The sequence below is a fragment of the Eurypyga helias genome, unplaced genomic scaffold (assembly GCF_000690775.1).
Source record: "Eurypyga helias isolate BGI_N326 unplaced genomic scaffold, ASM69077v1 scaffold9843, whole genome shotgun sequence".
Taxonomy (NCBI): domain Eukaryota; kingdom Metazoa; phylum Chordata; class Aves; order Eurypygiformes; family Eurypygidae; genus Eurypyga; species Eurypyga helias.
The window spans coordinates 8,294-33,273 of NW_010240516.1; the positions used below are offsets into that span (position 1 = coordinate 8,294).

The 24,980-nt window shown below is 39.6% G+C and overlaps 1 protein-coding gene across 1 annotated transcript; it reads right to left on the reverse strand.

The window, feature by feature from the left end:
• Positions 1-800: 800 nt before the first annotated feature.
• On the reverse strand, positions 801-21,099 carry CFAP97 (cilia and flagella associated protein 97). The gene is made up of 5 exons (XM_010148462.1): positions 20,238-21,099; positions 20,077-20,148; positions 9,737-9,999; positions 1,488-1,638; positions 801-928 (listed from the first exon to the last, which is right to left on the reverse strand). The coding sequence occupies exons 1-5, from the start codon at positions 21,097-21,099 to the stop codon at positions 801-803; spliced, it is 1,476 nt and encodes a 491-aa protein (XP_010146764.1).
• Positions 21,100-24,980: the final 3,881 nt, after the last annotated feature.

The following is a 24,980-nucleotide window of genomic DNA, read 5'->3' on the forward strand; positions in this document are numbered from 1 at the left end:
AGGGCCAGGACCTGCAAAAGCACGGCCATGAAATATTTCCCTTGCTTAGTGTTCTCTAGCTTGAGAAGTAACTAGAACTCACTCGTGTTCCGCATGAATCTGACATTGTTGTTCTCTTCAGGGTCTACTCTTACTCAAATAGCGTCAGGTGCTTCTTTCCTACACAACGGTCCCCATGCAACTTCCAAAATTCTTTTAAATCTGGAAGAGACACAGCCTCGGGTACAAAACAGAAGTTCCACACCCGCAGTGCAAGAGTGGCAGAACATCTTCTGCAGCCTCAGCATTCTCGGTAAGCGGGCAGAAACACACCATCTGCTTTCCACCCTTTCGTGCTGCTGGTCAAAGATTCTTTCAGTCCTAAGAACATGACCCACGAAGGTCAGAAGTCTTACCTAAAGCTGGGATGAAAAGCAAGGATGGTCTAGGAATTAGGAATATGCTTATGAACTTAATGCAATATATTAAAATATTATTTTTAAGATTTTTATTACATCTTGTGTCTATAGTGCAGCAATTCTGTCCTTTCGTGTTACGGACACAAATTCCACTTACGTTTTGAGAGTTACAATTTAACTTACCTATTTAAATACCTCTCTCTCTTTCATAAGTTGTTCCTGTCATGGAAAACACTGACTGAAGTGAAAGTCTTCACTCAAAACCATTTGAGAAGCAATTATACCAGATGCAATGCACTTTAATCACTGAACAATGCAGAAAATACTTTGCACAGAGAATTTACAAAAGCACTAAAAATAGAAGTCTGGGGATCGTTTCAGAATGCAAGGCAAAGAACGCACTTATAACCAAGCAGCACGAACGTTAGTGGGTTTAGGTCTCTGTAACGCCCCACTGGCTGAATCGCACACGGGTTTTTCGTTCCTCTGGCTCACTGTACTTGGTACAGCGGATGCTCTTGAAGTGCCTCCTGTTAACACACACACACAAGAGTGAGAACGCTTACACAACAGAAAACGTCACGTTATATTAGTACTGCAACACTCGTTATCACAGTTTTCAGAAAAAAAACCCATCCAAATTTACAGCAAGTTTAATACAAACCCAAAACATTGAGTTGTTTGTAAATGGTCAGGACAAAGAATTCAAGGCGATGCCATACTGCTGTGGTTCTTTTAACCTGACATGTATGGCACTATGGGGACACAGGATCTACTTTCCAATATTACACACACAATTCCTAAGAGAAACAAGGCTACTATCAGTAGATTTACATTTTATGAATGAGAATTTGAACCTTCTTCAGGGTTTTTGTTTGCCTGTCTCTTCTTTTCTTCTTTCAATAAAGGTTACTGTCAAAATGAGAAATACTTCCTTACAACAGGGATTTTTTTTTGACCTTCTTGGAAAAAATTATTAACGAGATAACTTATTAAAAATTTAGGATGGTAAGTGCTTCACAATTCTGAATTATAAAAAGATAAACACATGCAAAGGAATGCAAGAATGAGCAACTCCGAAGCACTTACTCGAGGGACTCAGCTGGCTGAAAGCAGATTTTCCTCTTCTTACAGAAGGTGAAGAACTTAGATAACTCATCTGGCGCTGATAGTCCATCAGTTGTTCAGAACGCCTCATACCAGCTGTCGGTTTCACTGCTTCCAGTCTTTTCAGGAAAGCCTTAGTTTAGAAGAAAGATATCATCAAGAACAAGAAATAATGAACAAGAAGCTAAAAAAACTGAAGCTAAAAAACACACTGATTTTTATTTGAACTGCAAAAAACCCCCCAATTTTTTATCACTGCATAACACAAACTGCTTCACTGGTGACCAGCGTAGGTGATTCTGCTCACATGCAGTTCTTCTCTCAGTGTTGCAAGATGACACAAAGAGCAACTATCCCATACATATCATCAGTTCTGTGTTGAGTACATCTTGAGTACCCCATAGTTCTCCGTACTTTATGGTAACTTGAAACAACACATCTGTTTGGTGACAGTAAAGGTGATGGGAAGATGGGCTGCACTCCTACCTTTGGTTACTCCTCTCTTCTAAATTTCCAGAACAATGAGGCATTGGGTTTGGGTTTTTTTTTTATTCTTTGCTTTGCAAACATACCTAGACCATTCTACATTGCCCTACAGGATCCCCAGAGAAAATTACAGACCTCAAGTCTGTGAAAGTTAGGTCACAAAGAAAACATCCCATTGATGTGTTTGCTATTTGTTTTATCCATACTGTAATTTTGCGTGATTCTAGTTGAAATTGCTATAGATATTGTTTCCTCTTGTTGAAATTAACCCTGGCAATCACATAGCAAGCATTAAATGAGAACAGTTACTTATATAGTACTTGTAAGATACAGGTAGTGTCCCGTTGTGCATAACTACTTCTACTTGAAACAGGGTTTATTGGTTTAAGAAATTTCCAGATTCTAAAATAGAACCTGATGGCAGGACAAATTCGGCAGTACCCAGCTACATGCAACTTCCAATTAACAACTTCACATTTTTAATATATTTTGCCTTCCAGTGCTTGCCTTGCCTAGATCTATATACTCCCTCCATAACTAATTCATTTGACAGCCTACAAACATCTGGCAATGACCCAACCGTCGCTGGTCAGGGTTATGACATGCATCCTATGAGAGACAGCGCAAACTGCAATTACACAAGTCTCCAAAGTACTAAAAATACCTCTGATAATAAGGATGTATTGTCTAGATGCATACTTATATGGCAGAAGTCAAGAATCTGTCTGTATAGCCATTAAACTGCACTTTGGGAGTGGAGGAAGAATGATTATTTCATACAATCAGGAACTGATTAGATTATATTTGTATTAGAATAATGATAAAAAATTAGAGAAGGTGACTTAGGAAACAGTATAGTATTCACAGGATGTCTGTTGTCATTGCCTAGCTGTAACAGGAATCTACAAACTCTTGGTAGTTTATGCATGGGCACTGGAAACCTGCAGAGCGCACAAGAGAAAGGACAAGTGGTTTTGGCTCAGCTGTAACATGTCACAAGCGCTTGCATCCAGTGCCAGTCAGTCCATCGTCAAGTGGAAATACCTAAGTAAGCAAAAGTCAAAGGAAGGACTTCAGCTAGAAATAGCTCTTCATAAAGCCAGCTGCAGAACACGAACCGGTAGACTCGTCTGTAAGTGTTACATCCAGCGTTCTACTCCCGGCTTCATCCGCATCTCCTAATACAGCTACGTACAGTTAGACTTGCAGAGATCACTTATTTACCTTCCATATTAAAAATGGAAGCTTTCAATATATTCAGTTCCAGCACAAATGGATCAGGTAAACTGTAGGAGCGACTTCCCTATGAGAGTCGAGTGTGTTTCGAGCCTGCACTCCGACTGTAAACGCCCCAGAGAACGTGCATGCTTTCACACTGCAGAAATTTCAAGCTTGAGTCTGAAAATGCAGTATTTTATATATAAATCTGCTTTATTCTCGTTCAGATAAAATTCTCTGCTTTTGCTCTTATGCCTGTATTTTGACACGTATCAAGTCCCCATTACTAAAGCAAAAAAAGGGACCTCCCTCAGTACCAAAATACTACTTTTTGAATGGGTTAACACTGGACCCGATACAGCCCTGAGCTATGGAAAGGGCAGACACAGATTCCGTGGTGCAGAAGTGTTCTAAGAAAAGCTCCTGCAGGGATTGAGAGAACAGTTCCTGTGGCTCCCTTGCCCTCTGCTGCGAATTGTACCAAGGGCACGTTAACTTAGACGCTACTTGCGGTCATGAATTTTGCACTTTGGAGAACAGCCTGCTGCGTACAGAAATGAACTCATCAACGCACAGAGATGGCAGTCCTGACCTACTAATCTGTGACCCGGAACTAATCCGATTCTCATGGTTTTATTACCAACCCTACAAACTTGAGGTCCTTAACTGAGGAGCTACCTTGTACACTGGTACAAGTACCTTGGACAAATGCTCTTTTTCAGTTATATCTATAAATCTCTTATTTCTTCCATTATGTTCTCCTTTTGAGAAACAGACTGGAGAACACTGCCACTTGCCCTGATCTTTTGAGGTGCTAATTGTCTGCAGCCTTTATACTGCACCACTAAGGTAAACAGAAATTTTATCACTGATCTTAATGACCAAACAATCAGATCCCATACCAAAATCCAGGTGTTCAGAACTAAATATATGTTCTTGATCAGGTTTAAGGAATAAATAAATAAATAAACAAATAACGAACACTAATGGCAGGAATGTCATTAATTGCTCTAAACTGCACTGTAGCTCCTCAGAGCTCTTGATTCAAACTCAATACATATATAATATCGTATCATAGATGACCCCCCAGCTTGGCAAAAGCCTCCCCAGGATTCTATTTCCCCTATCTTCTTTAATACAATACAGAGTTTACAATAAAAGTAGAATAATAATATATTAAAAAAAAATAATCACAGGTGTTCCTGCATGGACTTCTAGGAGTGTAAAAAGTCCCCTCAGCTTACCTGAAGAGGCCTACAAGGAAGCTGGGGGGGACTTTTGACAAGGGCCTGTAGTGACAGGACAAGGGGGAATTGGTTTAAATTGAAAGTGGGGAGGTTTAGATTGGATATCAGGAAGAAATCCTTCCCGGAGAAGGTGGTGAGGCACTGGAACAGGTTGCCCAGGGAAGCTGTGGATGCCCCATCCCTGGAAGTGTTCAAGGGCAGGCTGGATGAGGCTTTGAGCAACCTGGTCTAGTGGAAGGTGTCCCTGCCCATGGCAGAGGGGTTGGAACTGGACGATCTTTAAGGTCCCTTGCAACCCAAACCATGCTGTGATTCTATGATTGGGATGAGTGTTTAGAAATCTAGGCATCTGGACATAGACTAATGTCTATAAAGACACTAAAGTACATACTGTCAATGACAGAAGGAAACATCAGGTTGTCATCAACTGGAGAACAAAGGAACTCGACACTGTGTCAAACGATCGCTGCTACACAGTGGGCCAAGATAAATGCTGCTAATTCAATTCTGGCCATATCAGGAGAGCACTAAAGCAAATTCTAATAGTCCCTGTCAGAAAAAGGAAAGGAAAAAAAAAAAAATCAGGACACACTTTTCTGCAGCTGTGTTGAAAAAGGAAGAAAAATGCGCTGAAAACACAGCACTCCTAAACGGGGAGCAGAGAGAGGGTACCAAGCGTTACTTTTTCGTGGTTTACTTTGCTTTTTAAATGCATTAAGGCTTCAGTTTCACCCCCTTTGAATCCTACCCAGCTGACTAGTGTGCCTTAACAGCTGTTCCAATTTATTTATATTATGCCTCCTCTAATGTCACTGATGTTAGTGACCACACTGTCCTTTTGCAGGATCCAGGTGGGGGAGGGGGAAGCTGACAACAGTGCATTCAAGGACAGCTTTCTGTTCTTATCAATACAAGTACCTATAAATTTCCTTTGACTGCAACTTCCATTAATTAGCTCTAACCTGACAAAACACTCTTGAAGTTCTTCAATCTACAGAAAGTCCTCTTAACAGCTCTCAAGTTTACGTGTGGCTGCCATCACCACAAGGAAAGCAGGCTAAGAGTACTAAAAAAATCCCACAAAACTGAGCATTATGCAAAATAATCAAAACTTCCCTTGAATCTGCCAATTAAGCAGTTTTTATCCCCTCCCCTGCCCTTTTCTCCCCACAGCACCGCTAAATCGAGCAGAGACAAACAAATTATACATTCATTTATAGCAGCACTTGAATTTCTAAGGGAGGTTCCGGTTTCCCAGCAGGACAAAGGCAGTCCAGGCTGCAAGAGAAGGGCAACAGTTTGGCTGAAGGATCTCTGTACTGGTATAGGCCATGATGACTAGAGCAAGTCATCTCTATGACCTCTGCCATGGGGACAGGCTGGGGGAGTTGGGCTTGTTCAGCCTGGAGAAGAGAAGGCTCCGGGGAGACCTTAGAGCCCCTTCCAGTGCCTGAAGGGGCTACAAGGAAGCTGGGGGGGACTTTTTACAAGGGCCTGTAGTGACAGGACAAGGGGGAACGGGTTTAAATTGAAAGTGGGGAGGTCTAGATTGGATATCAGGAAGTTCTTCCTGGAGAGGGTGGAGAGGCACTGGGACAGGTTGCCCAGAGAAGCTGTGGATGCCCCATCCCTGGAAGTGTTCAAGGCCAGGCTGGATGAGGCTTGGAGCAACGTGGTCTAGTGGAAGGTGTCCCTGCCCATGGCAGGGGGTTGGAACTGGACGGTCTTTAAGGTCCCTTCCAACCCAAACCATTCTGTGATTCTAAGAGGTGGGGAGAAGCATTAATGACATCTGCAGCACAGACAGCTCAGGGAACCATGGTGGGAAGAAGAGAAAGAGAGAGAGCCCTTGCTGAAAAATACAGTAAGGGAATTTCTTTTTTTTTTAAATTTGTGTGGGAGGGTGACTATACAGGAGCTGGAATCAGAGTTAGATCTGTTGGGGCTTAGGGTACATTTTGAGGGAGTATGAGGTAGAAGAATTAACAACATGGAGTGTTACGTGCAGTGAGTCATAATGGCATGGGGTAGGAATAACACGTAGGGATGCATGGAAAGACCAAATATCCACAGAAAAGGAGAACACCCTCATCCCCCTGAGGTTTGAGAACTGCTGTCCGACACCTGCTGAGCTCTTCCAGTGTGAACTTACAAGGCCACTTGTTCCCTAGGATCTTGGCTGAACACAGCAGCTTAGCTCAAACGTCATCCAACACCAAAATTCTAGTCAAGATTAAAAAACCCAACACCCAAACAACAAAAACGCAAACACACAGATATGAATTACTTCTAGGTTTAGATTAAGTGACTGAAGAATGGTGTGGTGGCTGCAAATCTGTATTTCAAGGTCCCCAAATACTAACCTGTACACACCAGCATAGATTTTTGCATCACTCAATTAACCATTAAAAGTTTAAATGGGGTGTAGTTTCTCATCTATGAAGTTCTATACCTTAATTACTATTTCTGCCAGTATAAGTAATATGTCAGTACAGGTAGAGACACATATATGCAGATATGGGAGAACAGTAACACATCAGTTACACTTATGTCCCTTTCCACTGGAGAGGAGATGGGGTTAGGAGTATCCTTCAATAGAAGAGTAGAATGTTTTCTGAATCAGCAGCATTCTCTATCGGCAAGAGATGCACTCTGGGCTGGTGAGTTCAGATGAACAACCAAAAGCAGGCTCTACTTAAAGAGCACAGTCAAAAGTGGCAAGTACAAAATTCTGACATGAGTTTTAACAGCGACCTATTTTGTTAACTGTGCTTTCTTCTGAAGTTCCTAATCACTACGTTGTAACTACTGTTCTTCAGTGCAAGGCACCTTTTCTATTCCATCACAGGTCTTTCTAGCAGAGCCTGTGAGGGCAGCATATGTTCCCTGTTAACTCCTTGCACCCTTTCACAAAGCTAGAGAGCACCAAAAGTTTAGATTCCTCTAGCTTCTTAATATTTGAATTACTCTCCCTGCATCACCTCTGATGCCAAATACCTGCACCAGAAATCAAGGTTTCTTTCTGATAACAGTCAACACAGTGAACAGGAACAAGTGAAAGTTTTCCCTAGACAAGACGTAAGCCTCAGGACATGAAATTATAAAAGCTGTAAGCCAAGAGGGAAAAAAACCCCACAACCAAACAAAAGAAAACCCTGCATCAAAACTCTTTGACCACCTGTACAGACTACTGCAGTAGATTCCTATTCTTGAATTATTTACAAACCCCTGCCTCCTTCTCCAACAAACATTTCACAAAGGTGTATCAAGCAGCATATCCTGTATGCAGTACCTCAGGCCTTGTATAAGGAAAAAAACTCCCACCAAGTAACAGAAGAAAAATTGATAAGGAAGTTCCATGGAATTCCAGCTCTTCAATCTATAACGGTGAATAAAGCTGCTGACCAGAAGAAAACAACAGGTTCATAAAGCACATACTTTTAGGTATATAAAGCAAAAACCCTCATCAATGGGCAGGGTAGGGCAGCTCTTTCATTTACAGCCTCTGAGAAAAGCGTGTCATACTTGTAATCACAAAAGGTAGTGCTAGAAAAATCAATACATTACAACTGGGATGTTTGAGGTGCACACGCACTTCAAACAGAATAGAACTAGAAATTGCCCCAAAATGATAGCAGTGTTAAACAAAACAGAAGAGCTGTACTGATGAATCACTCTTCCGGAAAGAAGAGCAGAATGTATCATCCTGAGTTTGGGGGAAAGAATAAACCAAGTATTTCTGTAGTCTAAAATAGCATGACGTCCAAATGTAAATCCTAAGGAATGACTCTGATGTCAAACATGTTGTCGTCAGCAACATGAGCTGACAACTAAAGCATAAATGAGTAAGTAGATGAAAGGCATGACTTCTTAGGCTACAAGCAACCACCGTTCATCTCTAACATGTACTAAAACTGCCACATGCAAAGTGACTATGTGTGTTCAGCTTTGATGGATTTTTGATCCAAAGGCTGCAAAGACAAGACATTCTTGGACAAAACACTGCCATGTGTTAAAAGAGAAAAGGTTCACGGCTTTGGGTAAACAGAAATGTGTTGTAAAATATCATATACATTCATGTTACAGGAATCATCTATTGTTACAGCACACTGCAATTAGATCCTAAGTGACTGACACAGCACTTCCTTCCCACAGCCTAAGAATACCTATCAAGGTTCACGTGGAAGAGCGAGTCCTGCCTTCAACATTTGAGATAAACCAAAAAACCCCAGCCCACAGCACATGAAGAAAGCCCTCCTACCAACTTGAACCACCAAATCCTGAAAACATTTCTTCCCGTGGCAATGAGAAGTATCACAGGTCTGTAACAAGCATTTATGCCAAATGCTGTGGAATATATACTGTGAAGTATAATGTTCTTCTGGTCAACTGTAACCTAGTGGATCTGGGGAAAAAGTTTCCTACTTGGAAAAGTTTTAAGAATCTAGATATTTGAAAGTTGGAAGAGCTAAAACCTAATGGATTTTCCCGAATTGGTCAAATAGAGATACAGATTTAGCATGGAGAAAGTCTATGTGCACAAAGGAAATTCTAACCTACACTTACACAGAAGAACAAAGTGAATAAATTAATTCCACTATAAATTTTGCAAATATTTTAACGATATTTTATCTCCTTTTCAAACACACTAATGAATAACTAGGAGATATGAAAATGTCATTATTTGTACTACACTTCAATCACTTAAAATATCTTATTCAAACCAGTATTATTTTTGTTATTTGACAACTCTGACAATATCCTTAAGTCTGAATTTGTCTTCCACTAAAGTTATTGTGATTGCCATTATTCAAATACTTCGACAAGCAGAGCGCTACAAACATTGAAAGAGAGGGTTATCTATGAAATTAGTCTAAAAAAACTAAAATTGACATTCATATGTCATAAGAACGACACAGCCTCCATTTCAAATATAATGGGTTTGATGCCATCATATAGATTGCTTTCGTTTCTGCAAGCCTGTTCTTGAGAGACTAGTAATCATGATGCACGAAGCAGGCTGTGGACTACTGTCCAAAGTAATAAGCATGTTAACAATAATGATTGTTGCTCTTAAAATGAATGATACTGGAGTAGAGCAAGCTCAAAGTAAAATCTATTTTCATCTGAAAAAAGCCTCATTCCCCTCCCCACAAAGGATGAACAATCATGCAAACAGCATAGCAATGGACATTCATTGCAGACTCACTGCGGTAAAGCTCCAAGTGCTGCCTTACCTGTTTTTTTTAAGTACTTAGCAGTAGTTCATTCAAAACTTACCAGGTTTTCCCTTTCAATTCTTTGCTGCTCCTTTTGCCTGTTGAGGGCACTGTGGTACAATTTTGGAGGCGGTACAGCTGACTTCTTCAACGTGGTACTTCTTCTTGGCTTTGCAGACTGCCTGGATAGTTCTTTCAGCAACCTTTGGTTTTCCCGGTCAATCCGTCTTACTTCTTCGTTTGTGAAAGAATAATTTTTCCTTATTCCTTTAGAGGGCTGATCGATGGTTAGTTTTTGTTCTTTTTTCTCCAACTGTAGGAAAGCTTTAAAATGGCAAAAGGTAAAATACTCAGATTAAAAAAAAAAACCAACCCAAACAAATTATTAGTGTTTATTTTCAGACCTGAAAAAACAAGGTAGATTTTATCTACTCCTGCCTGAATTCCAGACTTATGCATTCCACAGTTTTCCAGGGATGCTTCATTGTCCTCAGTACATTGATTTTACAGACGTTTCACCACAAAAATCAAGTCTAAGTTTGGCCTGAGATAAAACCCATCTGCTTCCTGCTCACAAGGAATCCCCTTCCCCCCCATTTATGACCAGTAACGCAGAGGAATTGAACAAATGCAATGAGCTGAGCAATATGCACACAGGCATTCCCTAAGGACTTGTGTAGAATACATCTGTTCTTTAGAAATCAGAATATAAATCTGCATTATATGCATGGTCAGTATTCCTGATCCCTCTCCCCTTTGACCCTGACCACCCCGATCACTACCTTTACCAGTATCTTTGCCCAACTTCTACACTGACACAATATGCTCAGCCTTTCATCCTCAAATATTTTTACTGTAGTTACTATGGTACCAGCAATCAGCATAGGCAATTATATATACATATATTTTAAATATATATGCCAATAAGGCTACTGTTATACAGCATAAAAGCAACACTTAACATCACCACAGTGGTATTGCTTGCAGCACCAATATAAGCATCAGAGTTTTCCAAGCAATAGAAAAACACAGCTTCAGACAGCCAGGGCTAGAAATAACTTACAGAAGCAAGAATTAAACTATAAATTAGTACTTAGATGTTTGCACATAGAAAGAGATTGAAACTTTGCTCCAAAAGATAGCCAAAATATCTGTCTCAATAGAAATGATGTTTCAGACAGAAAACTGACACGCAGGAAGCACTGACACTCAGAGACACAAAAGGCATCTCCTGAAGTTACTTCGTTGATCCTCTGCTCCTGCGACAATCCTGCATCATGTTGGTGCAGGAATCACAAAGGGAAAGATGAAAATTAAATTTAGTAGATAGAGAGAAATGAGTGAGCATATATAACAGAAGAAAAAAGTGACTGGGGTCTGGCAATTTAAACAGTAAAAAAAAAAAAAAAAAACCACAACATATTAAACCAGGATATGAGGTTTCAAAGACAAAAGAAGAAAGAATGCACACAAATACACACAGCAAGACCGACTTGCATAATTGCAAGATAAGATAACAACTGGGAAACTTCTTTCTCAGCCAGAGCCCACAACGTTTATTATAGTTCCACTGGAGCTTTGCTGTTGACCTATTTCTAAGCCTTTGCTTTCTAAAGCTCTGCAGTAGATCTTCTGGCAACTGTTTTAAGAGCTTCACCACCATGGTATTACGCCATCAAACCATCGCATTATCTACACTGCAGGAACAGCAGCACCAGGTAAGATCAAACAGACTCTCAGAGCTGAGACAGACGAGGAAGCCTTACTCAAGCTATTACCCACGTTCCTCCAGAAGATACCCCTCACAGCCCCAAACAAGCACAACAAGCATCCAAGACAGCAGCTTTGAGAAAAGCAGAGAGAGAAAAATGAAATATATATATACACACAGAAGCATGCAGTAGTATTTGCTCAGCAAACACTTCCACATCAGCAATTTTTTGGCAAGGGATGTCTGAGACTGCCTTTAGCCACTTAAAAACCTCAGTGAATTATGAGCATGTTCTTACTTCAAAACAAAGTGAAATTCAATCTTTCTTGCAGTATCTCAACGGAGTTTATTCCAGAGGTGATGCAAGAAAATATTGCTCCTGTCCTTAAGAAATTTAGAAACACTACCTAGAACTTAAAATTCAAAGAGCTCATGAATTTCAAAATCCCCCTGGAACTTGGTACCATCAGGACATTGGACAATCTAGGCAAGAACTGCCCACAATCAGCTCTAACTGTGAGGTTGTCCACATTAGCAGATATTGTTTTCATTTGTCAAGAGAAGATGCAAGTCACCTCAAAACCAAATCACAATGCAAAATACTGCAGATTAAGCATGTCAATCAATAGGTTAATAAAGTGTAAATATCTTAAAAAGCATCTTCACAATTTAGTTATTGTCAAGAGAAAACTAATACAGCCATCAACACCATTTGAGGAGACAAACCTGGGATGAGACTCATCTGGATACACCTACAAGGGACAAAGAAATGCACAGAAAGTAACTAGAGACTCACAATTCACACAGTAACATCAAGCTGCAGTGTACTTCTCAGTACAAAATAATTAAATATACCCTTATGGGGCCATGAAAACTAGCACTGCAGAACACAGTTGGAAGAAAGTAATTTGAATAATCATCTGAAGATGTTATTTATTGCATATCACATTACATAATTGATAACTGTCTTATTATGAAGCCATGAAAGGTAATTTAATCTTTTGCCTTACATCCCTAGCATCTCACAGCTTAAACAAGACTGCACACCATATGTAAGAGTGGAAATCAGGTTGTGGCAAAGAACAGTTCAGCTGAAGCCTTGACCTAGCTTTGTGGCACCAGTGCTACTGCTGACGCAGTCTCTTACAGGAGACATCGAAGCTTCTGAGTAACTGTCAGTGCAATTCCAAACAGCTCTTTTCTTTCTGTGAAGGGTGTGAACTAGTCAAGTTCCATTTAAAGCAGTGGCATTCAGAATGAAGGTATTTTTAATTAGAAATACAGGCTGCGTGTCTTCACTGGTACAGGATTGTTTTCATTCTCCTTAAGGTAGATGGCTATACTTTGGTGTAGAGTGTATACTCTTATACAATGCAGCTATGAACTACACCCAGTAAACACAGATTAAAAATGCTTTGAGATAAATAAGCACCGAGGTAACTACTTATCTTTTGAATTGTTCATTTTTCTGGAAAACCCCTGTCAGCTGCGATTAAAAAAAAAAAAAAAACCAAACCAAAACACACACACCAAAAACCAGAGCAGCGACATGGAACAAACACTTTTACTGACCAGCATTGAGGAGAAAGGGAAATGGTTTTAGAAATACTGATTCAAGCAGCCCTGCAGTGACTGCTATAGGCAGGGCTCAACCAGCACTGCGACACTCTGTCACTCAGATCTAGAGGGCAGTGGTATGCAACTTCTGCAGCACTGAACACCACCGGTAGTTACCAGAAACGCTTAGTGTGAGTAGGGATCTGTGTACCCTTCCATGCACGGCTCTACTGGATACTACTTTTTATGAGTAAAACATGACAAGATTTTACTGACTAAGTTTACTCTCACCTTCCAGCTTCTTCAGTCACATCCCCCCAACACAGAGACTTCTCTTCTTCCATTCACCTCTTTCTTTTTTGCTCCTTTTCTCAGCCTTTCCTAAGTCTTACTACTTTCAATATATTTTCCTCCTGAAGTCCTTCATCCACACTTTTTATCACCTCGCTATAAAGAAGCCTTTCCCACTCACACCAGGCAGAAAAGAGACCGGGAAGTTATTCAGTGAAGCCTGAGAAGACAACTGCCAAACCCCAGTAACTAATCTCTTGAACATTGTTTAATTACAGAAGACTCATTAATTTTGCACCAAAAGCAGCAAGTTTTCTTCAAGTGGATGGGGTGAAAAGATCAATCTAAAACTCTCAAGTTCCTCAATAGTTTCTTCAGTTCCTCAACTGCTCTTTTTATAGTCAGTTTTCGGTATGGCCTAAAGAAGAACCACATCTGAAATTTCACAAGTTGCTCTTCGCAGCAACAGCGCTGCAACACACCAAGGCACTGGATCATAGGACACATCTGAAGCGGCTGGTTTGATGTTCAAGCTGCTAAGTTAATTAATTCTAGTTGCATTTTACTTAGCTAATATCTACACTAAGAAGAATTTAAGCTGCAAACACTGCTCCAAAACAAACCTTAACTGACTGAAGCCTACCCATAACCTTTTCTGTAGGACAGCAAAGGCACCACTGACCCCCTTAGGAACTGTGCAACACGAGGGGTTTTCAGTTTGGTAGACCAAAGCCAAGCAACAGAATGCATTCTGTGTCACTGGAGGAGGATCACTCATACTACAGTGCTTGTTCCTAACAAAACAAGGAGAAGGCAGGGAACACTGATGAAATCCCTACTCCTTAAACAATGCTCAAATAAACGGCAGTATCAACTTAAAAAGCCGCAAGCAAAAGGTTCTGCAGGTCTTCCTGAAGCAGGGGGTGACACTATTTCTACAGTCCAGAATGAGGCTTCTGACCCTAGAACTTCTGATCATCAGTAAGAGATTGCACTACTCCCAAAGTTACCGAAGTTTGAATGGTTTATCTATTTTTGCAGTGGCCAATGACAACATGAGGCAACACTTCAGCTTAAGGTTGTATTTTAAGGTTTTAAAGAGTTTGTAAGTCTTTGAACAGTTAAATATGATTTACCTGTAGCCTCATGCTCCATCAGTGGGTAATAAGTCATTTAACTAAATCCCTACTTATCACTTGATTGGCAGCCAGACCATAAATCAATAATTTGGGGGAGGGAGGTAAACAAGCAGCATCATTTGCATAAAGACTTGCACAGTCTGCAGTTCTACTTCTCACTTACTGGTAAGCAGGAAAAGAAAATTCTCTGGTATTCACAGGATTTCTATGAACCCTGGTTTCCATGGAGAGACATCCGACTTTCTTTTAAGCAATGAACAAGCTGTTTATTGCTTTCAATCTGTAAGCATTGAAACGACCTTGCAGAGTGAGAAAGGACAAACCTTACATAAAATACAACTGATAATTAGCAAATCAAATGCATTAGGACAGGCTGATACAGTTGTCCTAATGGCATTAAGGCTAAAATTAAAATCATGCTTGTTTCGGTTATCTGTTGCAACCCCAATAGAGGAAAGTGCATGAAACGGCTTCAGTGCTTTTACACTTTGGAGTTTGCCTGGTGTTTTGTTTGATATTGCTCCACTACCACACCTGTAACACATCTGAAACATACAAATGGATTCAATCACAGTTCCTAAGTGTCTAATAGTTTCAACCTGAAACAATTTTCCTGCATTACCTCTAAAGAAATATTTCCTAGAATATCTGTTATTTCATGTCACAGAAGCCTCTAAAAAGGATTTTGGAGAATTTGTGATTTGCCTTTTTTTTTTTTTTTAAGAAAAGAATGTGCTTTCCAAGTATAAATTTTCCTCTTGAAAAAATCATGCCTAAATAGGGCTGCTGGTTATTTCCTGATGTCACAAAAAAGACAACAGAGACTTCACAGGTGCAGAATTATTTTCTTCCCCCCAAAAATTATGCATTTTCTTATAGATGTTGGGAATGCCTGGATCTCTTCACAATTTTAAAGATTTTCAATGTTTTCAAACTCTAGATACAAGAATAAACTGCTAATTGCTCTTCTACCTCAACATAAGTTACCTGACCTGTGAAAAAGACGTATATGTATACACATACACACACAGTTAGTTCAAACTATGACCATACAAACTAAACAAAACTTAGTGAAAAAGCTATACATATTCAGGTCAACTGTAGAGTTTGGGTGTTATGTATATGTATATATATTTAAGAGTCATCTTTAAATTTAGATATTGTATAACAGTTACTCTACAAATATACTAGTTCAGCATGAATGAGCACACAGATGGCAAGTCCCAAAGAGGAAAAAATTTCAGCCATAAAACCTTATTCTGTTTCTTGAGTGACAATTTAAAGCAATTGCTACATGTTCAGGCGAAGCTGCAATTCAGTTTTCTACAACAGATTTTATTCAGAAACACAGACCTTTTACATTTATAATAATGATACTTATATCACAGTGCTTTTCACCATGTGAACTCTTATTTTATAATAGAAAAATCTAAGGCACAAGAGATGTAAAAAGATTTGTCAGAGAGCACACAGGTCAGTGAGAGCTTCAAGGATAGAATTCAGGTCTTCAACCTGTGGCCCATTGTCCTACTTACCCCATCACACCACCTCCTCAAGTTAATAATAGCTAATACCATGGATTTACAGACTAATTCTCACAGACACTTCTGTAAAATAAGCAGGTATCAACCCCATTTTACAGAGAAGAAAACAAGAAGTGCTGAATTCTTCAGCACTCTATATACCTTGGCAATCCCACTGCTACTCTATTGACACCCAACATAAATTCAGACAGATACAGCGTTTTTAGCATATAACTCTGTTCTCAACTACAGAAACCGAGCGACCTGTCTGAAGACAGAAAGCAAGGCTGTAGCATAACAGGATGGAAATGGATAAACACTTAGTTCACACTTGCATGCTTAACCCATCTCTTTATCTGCATAACCTCAATTCCTCAAAATTACATGGGACATTGGATCAAAACATAGGATCAAGCAAAACAGCATTAGAAAATTTTCCATTTTTTTCATTCCCAGCTTTCTAACATGGTGCTTTATGAAAGCAACTCCAAAACCAATTTTTGACAATCTATTTCTTTGCATTGGCATATTTAATTCTCTTTTTGTCTTCAGATTACTGAAGAGCATAGCAGAGGAGATAACTCTGACATTTATTATTATGGGTTTTGAATATTGCTCTGAGTTAGTTACTATTTTAATTGTCTGAAAGATCTTCAAGGTTTTTAGCAAAGTGGAAACAGCATTGACTCACAAAAGAATTACATACAAAAATGTATGTAACATCATGAAGCAACTGAAGAACTGTATTTCTACCTGAAAAATTATAATCACACCTATATTTTTTCCATGCAAGTGGAGGAAAAAAAAAAAGAGGTAAAACCTGAGGAGAGATCTGTAAGGCATAAACCCTACTAACCTTGAGTAACTGAAATTGTGCATAGCTTACCATGCTGGTAAGATAGTTAGATTCCTAAGCAGTGTGGCTGTCTGACTCCACAGTGCTACAACAGTTCTTGCATCCCATAATGGTAACAGCTACATGACATCAGTCTTAGCATTGCAATGAACTAACATAAGCCTCCTAAACATGGACTTGTATGTCTGTAAAAATGAGAGGATTTGAGCATCATCTACTGAACATTTATATACATTTCAAATAAGCACACTACCCAAACAGCAAGTGATTTTCATGAACCACTAGCAAGAACAATTAAACAATTCAGCCGTTCACAGCTACCAAAACAGTAGCACAGATAAACCCAAGAATTTATGCATAATGCAGAGATAATTAGTAAGTAATCACCAAGTCCAGTAACTTGAACAACATGGCCAATACAGCCATACAACCTGTAGGTTCTGAGAACTGCACATTTTGTTGTACTTCTTCCTTCGAAACAGGGCTCGACTCCTGTCTAGTAAATGCTGACATAAGGGCTACCTTCCTATGCTTTATTTGTCTGTACCAACATGCAGAACCTGCTGCTGTCCAGTTTTCAAGCATAATCCTCACTCTGCCCCTAGCTACTGCTTCCCAAGTAGATTTCTGCTAGTGTGATTAAAACTAGTTCAGTTATTTTCCATAGGGTGCACAGAAGGCTGTACAGCAAGCTGCAGGTAATGCCCACTCCAGGAACAGCACACGTAAAACGACAACTTCCAGATGGAGTAAGCAAGTGTCACTGCCTATCTATCAAGCTCTTGTTCAGAGTTCTGGTCACTAAAGAGTATTTCTAACCCCAGTGATAAAGCTGCACAGCAATACCCACCTAAAAAGCATTCAAAGCGCAAATATACAGCAAGGACACGGTGAAATTTCCAACTAAAATTATGTTATTTGTGAGATTTTAAATTATTCAGGATAGCATAACTTCAAATTTAGCTTCTCTCAAGAACAAGCATTGCTTTAGGAGATGTTAAGGCATGATAAATTTTTTTTAATCTAAATTTGATTCTTTTTAAATGCTTATAAAAACGAATCGTTTGCAGCCTGAGCACAAATACATATCACAGGCATATAGTATAGAGGAAAAGCTATTTCAGCTCCTTTTTCATTTAATTACAACATTCTTCGTGAATGCTTCAAATGAATTCTAAAATACACAAACTACCTCGCTGCTTAATAAAAACAACCAGCCTCTCACTCTAGTCCAAAACTTGGAACACCATGCACTTTTAACAGATTTCTTCCCTTCCTTTGTTCTTGTTCTTCAATACAAGAGATTCCAGTCTTCCCAAACGTTCACATAATCACTGCAGAGAATTGCACAAAATCAATCACTGCACGCCCCCTAGAAACAACACAGTAACAGATCACACTGACATTCTGCAAGTTTCTGGGGACCTTGGGAAATTAAATTCATAACACTGCCGTAAACGCTTAGGCCCAGCTGTATTACAAGCGTGTTTGACAAATACTTTAAACTAAAAGCTTCATCAGTACAGATTACAGGATGAGTATTGTACTTTAAAACCAAATCTGAGACTTGCCGATGATCATTTAAACACCCTTTCGTGCACTCAGGTCTGGGCTTATACTGTTCTCCTTTGAAGCACTGCTCACGCCTGTGCAGTTCTGATGAATGTTTCACACAGACAGGGGAAGGGGGGAACAATTTGCACTTTTTTTTTTAATGAGTATGGAAAAACCTGGAAGCAATAACTCAGAATAAGATTAGCTCCTATTTATCCAGACTAGTTACTTTCCACCATCAATAATGCTGCTCCATTTAAACTTCAAAATACCCGAAGTAATTAAGTTATGTTGTACTTGCCAATTTAGAGAGGCACTTGGGAGTAATATGCATGTTAATCAGGAACATTAGCTGCCAGACTATATGAATTCTACTTCTCATTACTCAATCTTTATTATTGCTATTTAGAATTGGTTTTCAGTTTGGAGAAAAAACTCCTGCGCCTCCAAAACGAGATTCATCCCTGAGAACACTTATTCTGAGCCATAATACCCATTTGCTTTATGGAAGGATTCATCTCATCCCTAATCACCAGTTATTAAATAGCTCCTTGCTATCAGGGAACAAATAAAGACATAGGACATCATAATTTCAATTGCCTAGCAACAACTTTTCTAACATGATGTTCTGACAAGTGCTTGGAGCCTCTTCTGATATGAAAGAGTTACTGGAGGACAAGGACTGTCGGAGATGAGAATCAGCTCTTTTGTGATGGCTAGCTCTCCTTTACTTACCATCAGAAGCATTTCCATACAAGTAAAATCCTCATTTCTACTCATAGGAAAGTTAATTGATGCATACAACGTATTTTGGATCCTTACTCACTCTAGGCTCAGTCTGGCAAAGTGAAGAAAGGCAACATGCACAGTTTTAGTCATGCCAGACCTACCGCCATAGAGCAAACAGTTTGAAGTGGTTTGAAACTTGGTGTACAGACTTAGACTGTAACAACCTTTCCTCGTTGGAGATCAGCACATTTATTGATCCAAGCCTCTTTGATGCTATAGATTTTACTACTGAAAACATGCACAAAAGCAACGCATAGACCTTGTAATACACACAGGAGATTGTGCGGTGCATTCTCACCCCATACAGTGAAGGTTTGCAATAAATGCAGTGAAAGAGATACCAAGTTCTCTCTCTCACACCTCATTATTAAGATTTTTTAAAATCTATTGGCAACAAGCAACCACTCTGTTTTTTTTAAAGATTATCTGTTATTTTTCTCTTTAAAATACCTTTACTCAACTTTAAGGAGTTCTTTTAGAAGGCAGACACTTAGTTCAGAAGAAAAAAAGGTGAAATAATTCTGTTCCATCAAAAATGTACCCGAAGTTTAAATATATGAATACTATTTATCATGCAATGTAGTTCCAGGTTGCCTTTTAATTTTAAAGGTCAATAATCCAGCATTTTATCAGGAAGGTTGGCCTTTTAATTTAGGTAGTAAATTGTGGCAAAGTCCAGTAAACCTTGACTTCTCAAAATACATATGCAGTTTTATTATGCATTGCGTTAAAACAGGAAGTTTTATTTAGGCATTTGCCCTACCAGTTTCTTCTTTCTTCTAGGTGTATGCATACCAACACACGCTCACACACGTTTCTTCTTTCCACTGTAGAATCAGTACTGTTTACACAGCTTAATCGCAAACCAATTTTAAGAACACCTGTGGCACGAGAAAGCCTCATACTCTAGTATCCGACCACAATTCTATATTGCTCTCAACACCGCACATACACTTTATAAAAAGAAAGTTTTAAAATCACCTTTCAAAAGATGATTCAGGTCCATGGCATCGTGCAAGACTTTTCGACTATATCTGCGATCAAACTCGGAATCTAATGAGAAAAACACAGATGTAAGATTGGATTTCCCACCCTCATAACTTTTCCAAATTCTGTGTTGTACTTAAATTCTTCAAAATTACCATATAATTCTCGGTTCACATTTTCTTGTCTTTTTATTTTTAGTTTCTTATCATTTGATGCTGCAAGTTCAAAAGACTGGATAGGACTGATGTCTGGAGTTGACAGAGGTGTTACATCCGTCACTGTGTCTTCAGACTCCTCCAAGTAGTCACCGAGCTTTGGTTTTCCTCCTGCCAATTTCATTGCAGACTTGAATTTTTGTTTTGGAGACAGAAGAGTATTCCTACAAGCATTCCTCTTTGAGGAAGAATGAGATGAATCTGACAAACAGCTATCGGAATCTGTATCAGAACAATCTGTATCTGAGCTTGAGGATGAGGATGAGGAAGAAGAGGAGGAGGAAGAAGAGGAGGAGGAGCTGATATTTGTACACTTCTTGCTAGCCTTTTTTATGGTGTTTGGCTGCTTAGCTGACTTTGGTCTAACCTTCTGTTCTTTGCCATCATCACTACTATCTTCTTCATCTGTGTAATAATCTTCTTCACCTTCTTTAACTATTTTGGGGATTCCAGCAGGAACATTCTCCTGTGTTCCCCTACTTGCTGCAGATGTTGTTCCAGATGTACCTGCATTCTCTGCAACTGGGGAAAGTGACAAAGATGAAGCGTCTCCAAGATGATCGGTGCTATTTTCTAGGGACTGATCCTTCTTCAAATCTTCCTGCTTTTCTTCACTTTCTTCCTCACCACAATTTGCATCCTTTGTACTTGAAAGCAAATCAGGGTCTGTAAGATCTGCCTTTGTACCTTCTTTCTCTATACATTTACCATTTTCTTCAGCTTTCTTTTTCTCTTCCTCAAAATCACTGTCAAAGAAAGCATGATCCACTTCACTGTCTGATACATCTTCAAACCGGTCCATACTGAAATAGGAAGTGCTGCCTGCAACCATCAGAAAAGGTTTCCAAAGGTTAGCATAAAGACAGATCCAAGTACACTTTTAGTATAATAGTTTTGCTCTAGTAATTCATAATTCTGCAATTAATTATGCTATGTTGTTAGGGACAACTCCATAGTTGAGTTCTGTAAAGAAATTTAGTACCACCTTATTGTACACAGCTTATACGTTAGACCAAAAAGCTTTACTGTAAGCCTACAAAAACCATCACGATTTCAAAACTTTTACTCCTAAGGAAATTAGTCAAACATTGTTAGCAGTTAAAGAGCCTTAACTATGACAAAAAAACAATTGAAGTGTCTAACTGTCCCTTTAAGCTAGAGCTATTTTAAACTAGAGCCACTAATGAGCTATCATTAGTTTGGATTTTATATTAAAAACCATATTTGTATGTGGTGGTCACCATCTTGGCTGACACAGCCACGCAAACTGCAGACTTTCAGCACTTGAAGAACAGGCAACTTCAACGTACATCAAAAGACCTACAGCTCTACAGGTTAAATTGTAATCGATGTAGGGTGCGTCCATATTAACGCTGTAGTTTGGATCAGGAGCCTGCTTTTCTTGACAGCCCTCTGTAACTCACATTGCATCATACAGTGAGCAAACTTGATTCTTTCCCAGGAAACTAACCTTTAAAGCACGTTCGAGGCCCAAAAACAGTGCGCTTGAACCAGCGCGCTTACACCAGCCGTCACTGCTCAGTCCATGGCCCCAGATTACAGCTAGCCCAAAGGAAAAAAAACCCAATACATGTGGTGAGGCTATCAGGTCCTCAGTGCTAACCATTGTGCTCTACAAATCTGCTCCTGTTGTGTCACACTTGCAGAAATATATGGTGTTAGATCCTATGCATGTAGCAGGGGGGTATGAAAGTTTCCACTCAGTAGGACGGACAGAGTTAAAATAAAACAAACCCACAGCCAAATAGAATTGACCTGTATCAGACACTACTGTTCCCATCTAGCCACCATTAATTTTCTCCTTCTATTTACATCAGATTTTATATAAATTTCTAAGCTGCCATCAATAAATACATAACATTCTTTACAACGAAGGAAACCGAAGCCAAAGACAGCGGAAGTAACTATACAAGGCAGGTGAACGAGAATATTTTACAAGATGAATGGTCTCCCTTAAACCACAGTTTGTTGCCATGGCAAACAAACGTGAAAAAGAAATTCCTAAACTTCCTTTGAAACTGCAAGGCTATTCCCAAGAAAGCTTCTAGCTAAAATTACTTCAAAATACAGAATTTTTAAAAGGTCTACATCACTCTTATCTTGCCACTTCTCAAATACTCAGTTTTATGTGAATTTGAAGTATGCACCCCAAAACCAAAAAGCACAGTATAAACCTTAAAAGCAGCAGCTGTGGAATCTCTTGTGGTTTTAAGATTCACAAAGCCAAAGAACTGAAAACAGACTTAACAGTGTTAGATATTGTATGAAGCTGAAAAAGCTATTTAACAATAGGAGCCAACTTCGTTACCATGAAGAGAAAACTCTTTAAAGCATTTAGCTCCTCCAAAAACAGGACAAAGGAGTAAAACACCTGGAAACTCTTAATTAGCAATGCTACATGGAATTGGAAAATTTTTTTATATTCATGTCATTTCTTGTGATCCCTGGCTTCAGGCAGCTTGCCTAGTCTGCCATGCCCAACTGCTATCTGAATTCCTTCAAGGTTTCCTAGAGCAGCTTTCAAAAGGATAATGCATTTTAATACAGCAAAACACGCACAATTGGAAAACTCAGAAGAGTGTAACACATGATTTACATTTAATTTTCTACCTCACGTAACCTAAACCAGAAGGGAACCAAGCAGAGTGTTTTGGCATTACCTGTAGACTACAGGTCATGAATTATTTATTTAGCAAGTACAACTCGGGCAAAGTCAGTTCCATGTAGAAAATGAATATAGGAAGTACAGTGTTAGAATTAAAACAAAAACCTTTCCTCTCCATGATGCAAGGCACTGGCATCTCACCAGTGTGTAGCTTCAGATAGGTTATTACTGACTGGTAAAAGTGTGCACATGGTGTATTTCATTTGTCTCAAACACAGATTTGATATATCCACAACAGTGCTAACAGTGTAAGAGCCTCAGAGGATAAGGCAAAAGCCAGCATTCCAAGTGGATACAAACCAACTAGTACAGCTTGAGAAATAAAATTCTGTTGAGTGCAATACACACCCCCATGTATACACGTGCTCATGTCACGACTTCTCAAATGCCTCTCTTCTTAACACCACCTCTTAAGTGAGGGTGGGATTTAACTCAAGCCAGCAGCAAAAGGGCAGAGTAGAGGCAGCAAAAGATGATGAAAGATAGCAAGGAGCCTGTACGCTCCTTTCCACCATCAGCACCAGCCAAGGAGCACGCATCTTCCCCCGCTGCGTGACTTAGGCATAGCTTACCTGCCAGGGGCTGTCTTCCACAGGCTGAGCTGTACCCGACTGATGGACAGCGACCGCTGCTACCAGGAGAAATGCAGTTCAGCGCCTGACTGCCCAAGAAGCAGCAGTCCTAACACCAATCATTTCATTGCCAAATGTTCCTTCCACTTCTCTGGCACAACCCCATAACGACTTTACCCTTCATCTTAATAGAAAACAGACATGCTGTGTTGGGCAATTGCTCTCACTGACAATCATTCACAAACTAAACACTAATTAATTCTGTAGTTTCCATTAAAAACAAACAAGAGGAAATAGATAGAGATGGTATTTTTGGTTCCTATTACTCTCATGCATCTAGCCTGTCTTCAAGGGAGCTAGAATTTGCCAAGAAGCAGCAGTACCAAAGACACAGTTTTCCTGATAAACCATGCCTAAATTAATAAATTGGCTGTGCATGCACACCCACCCACCCCCCTTTATATACAGGGCAGAGGGTAGTTTTATTTCTGTGAAAAGTATAGATTTCTGCTACATTATCAATTGTTAAAATACAGAGTCAACAACTAACATTCTAAAATCCAAAGAAAACTGCCATTAGAGTCAAATACTTATTAACTGCTAATTCTAATGACCACCGTATTTATTAACAAAAAAATACATGCCTTCTGTGGCTTTCTGCCATGAAACCCTCGAACACAAATATGATCACTCAAATGAGCAGGTTGGCCATTAATTATTTGATAGATTATTTTTTTACTGTAATATTTCCTTCTCCCCACGTAATTCTCCACCTCTCTCCACGTATTTCTTGTAACTTCACCCACCCACTACCTCAGCCAAGCACAGCCATTCAACTTCGCCTCTTCCTCACTGCAGTTCCTCCTAGTTTATCCCACTTTTTAATCCCTTCACCTGAAAACACCCCGCCGGACCTATTTAAGATCAGAAAGCAGCGGCCAAGCAGCCTAGGGGAAGATGCAGTCTGGTTGTCAGGGCAGTAGGGACCCATACTCTCTTTGTCAAGAGCAAGAACAATTTAATAATTGAATATAAATGAATATGATAGTGATACTAATAATATTAACAATACTACTACTAATAGGTAATTAATAGAATAGAAAATAAATGATACAATTGCTCACCGACCAATGCACAGCCAGGTTCTGAGTAGTTAGAGTCAGAGAGCCCCAGAGCAACAGCAGCAGAGTCCGAGTGAGCCCCATCAGCGAGAAGACAACCAAGAAAGCCAACTGACTCACTAACGAGCGAACACCAAGCTAGCAAACAAGCAAGTGAGCTGTGTCCCCCATCCAATATACTGAGCATGACGTGCTATGGAATGAAAGACTCCTTCAGTCAGTTTGGGTCAGCTGTCTGAGCTGCATGTATCCCCCACTGCTTGTAACGAGAAAGCTGGGAACACAGCTGCAGTATCAGAAGCTG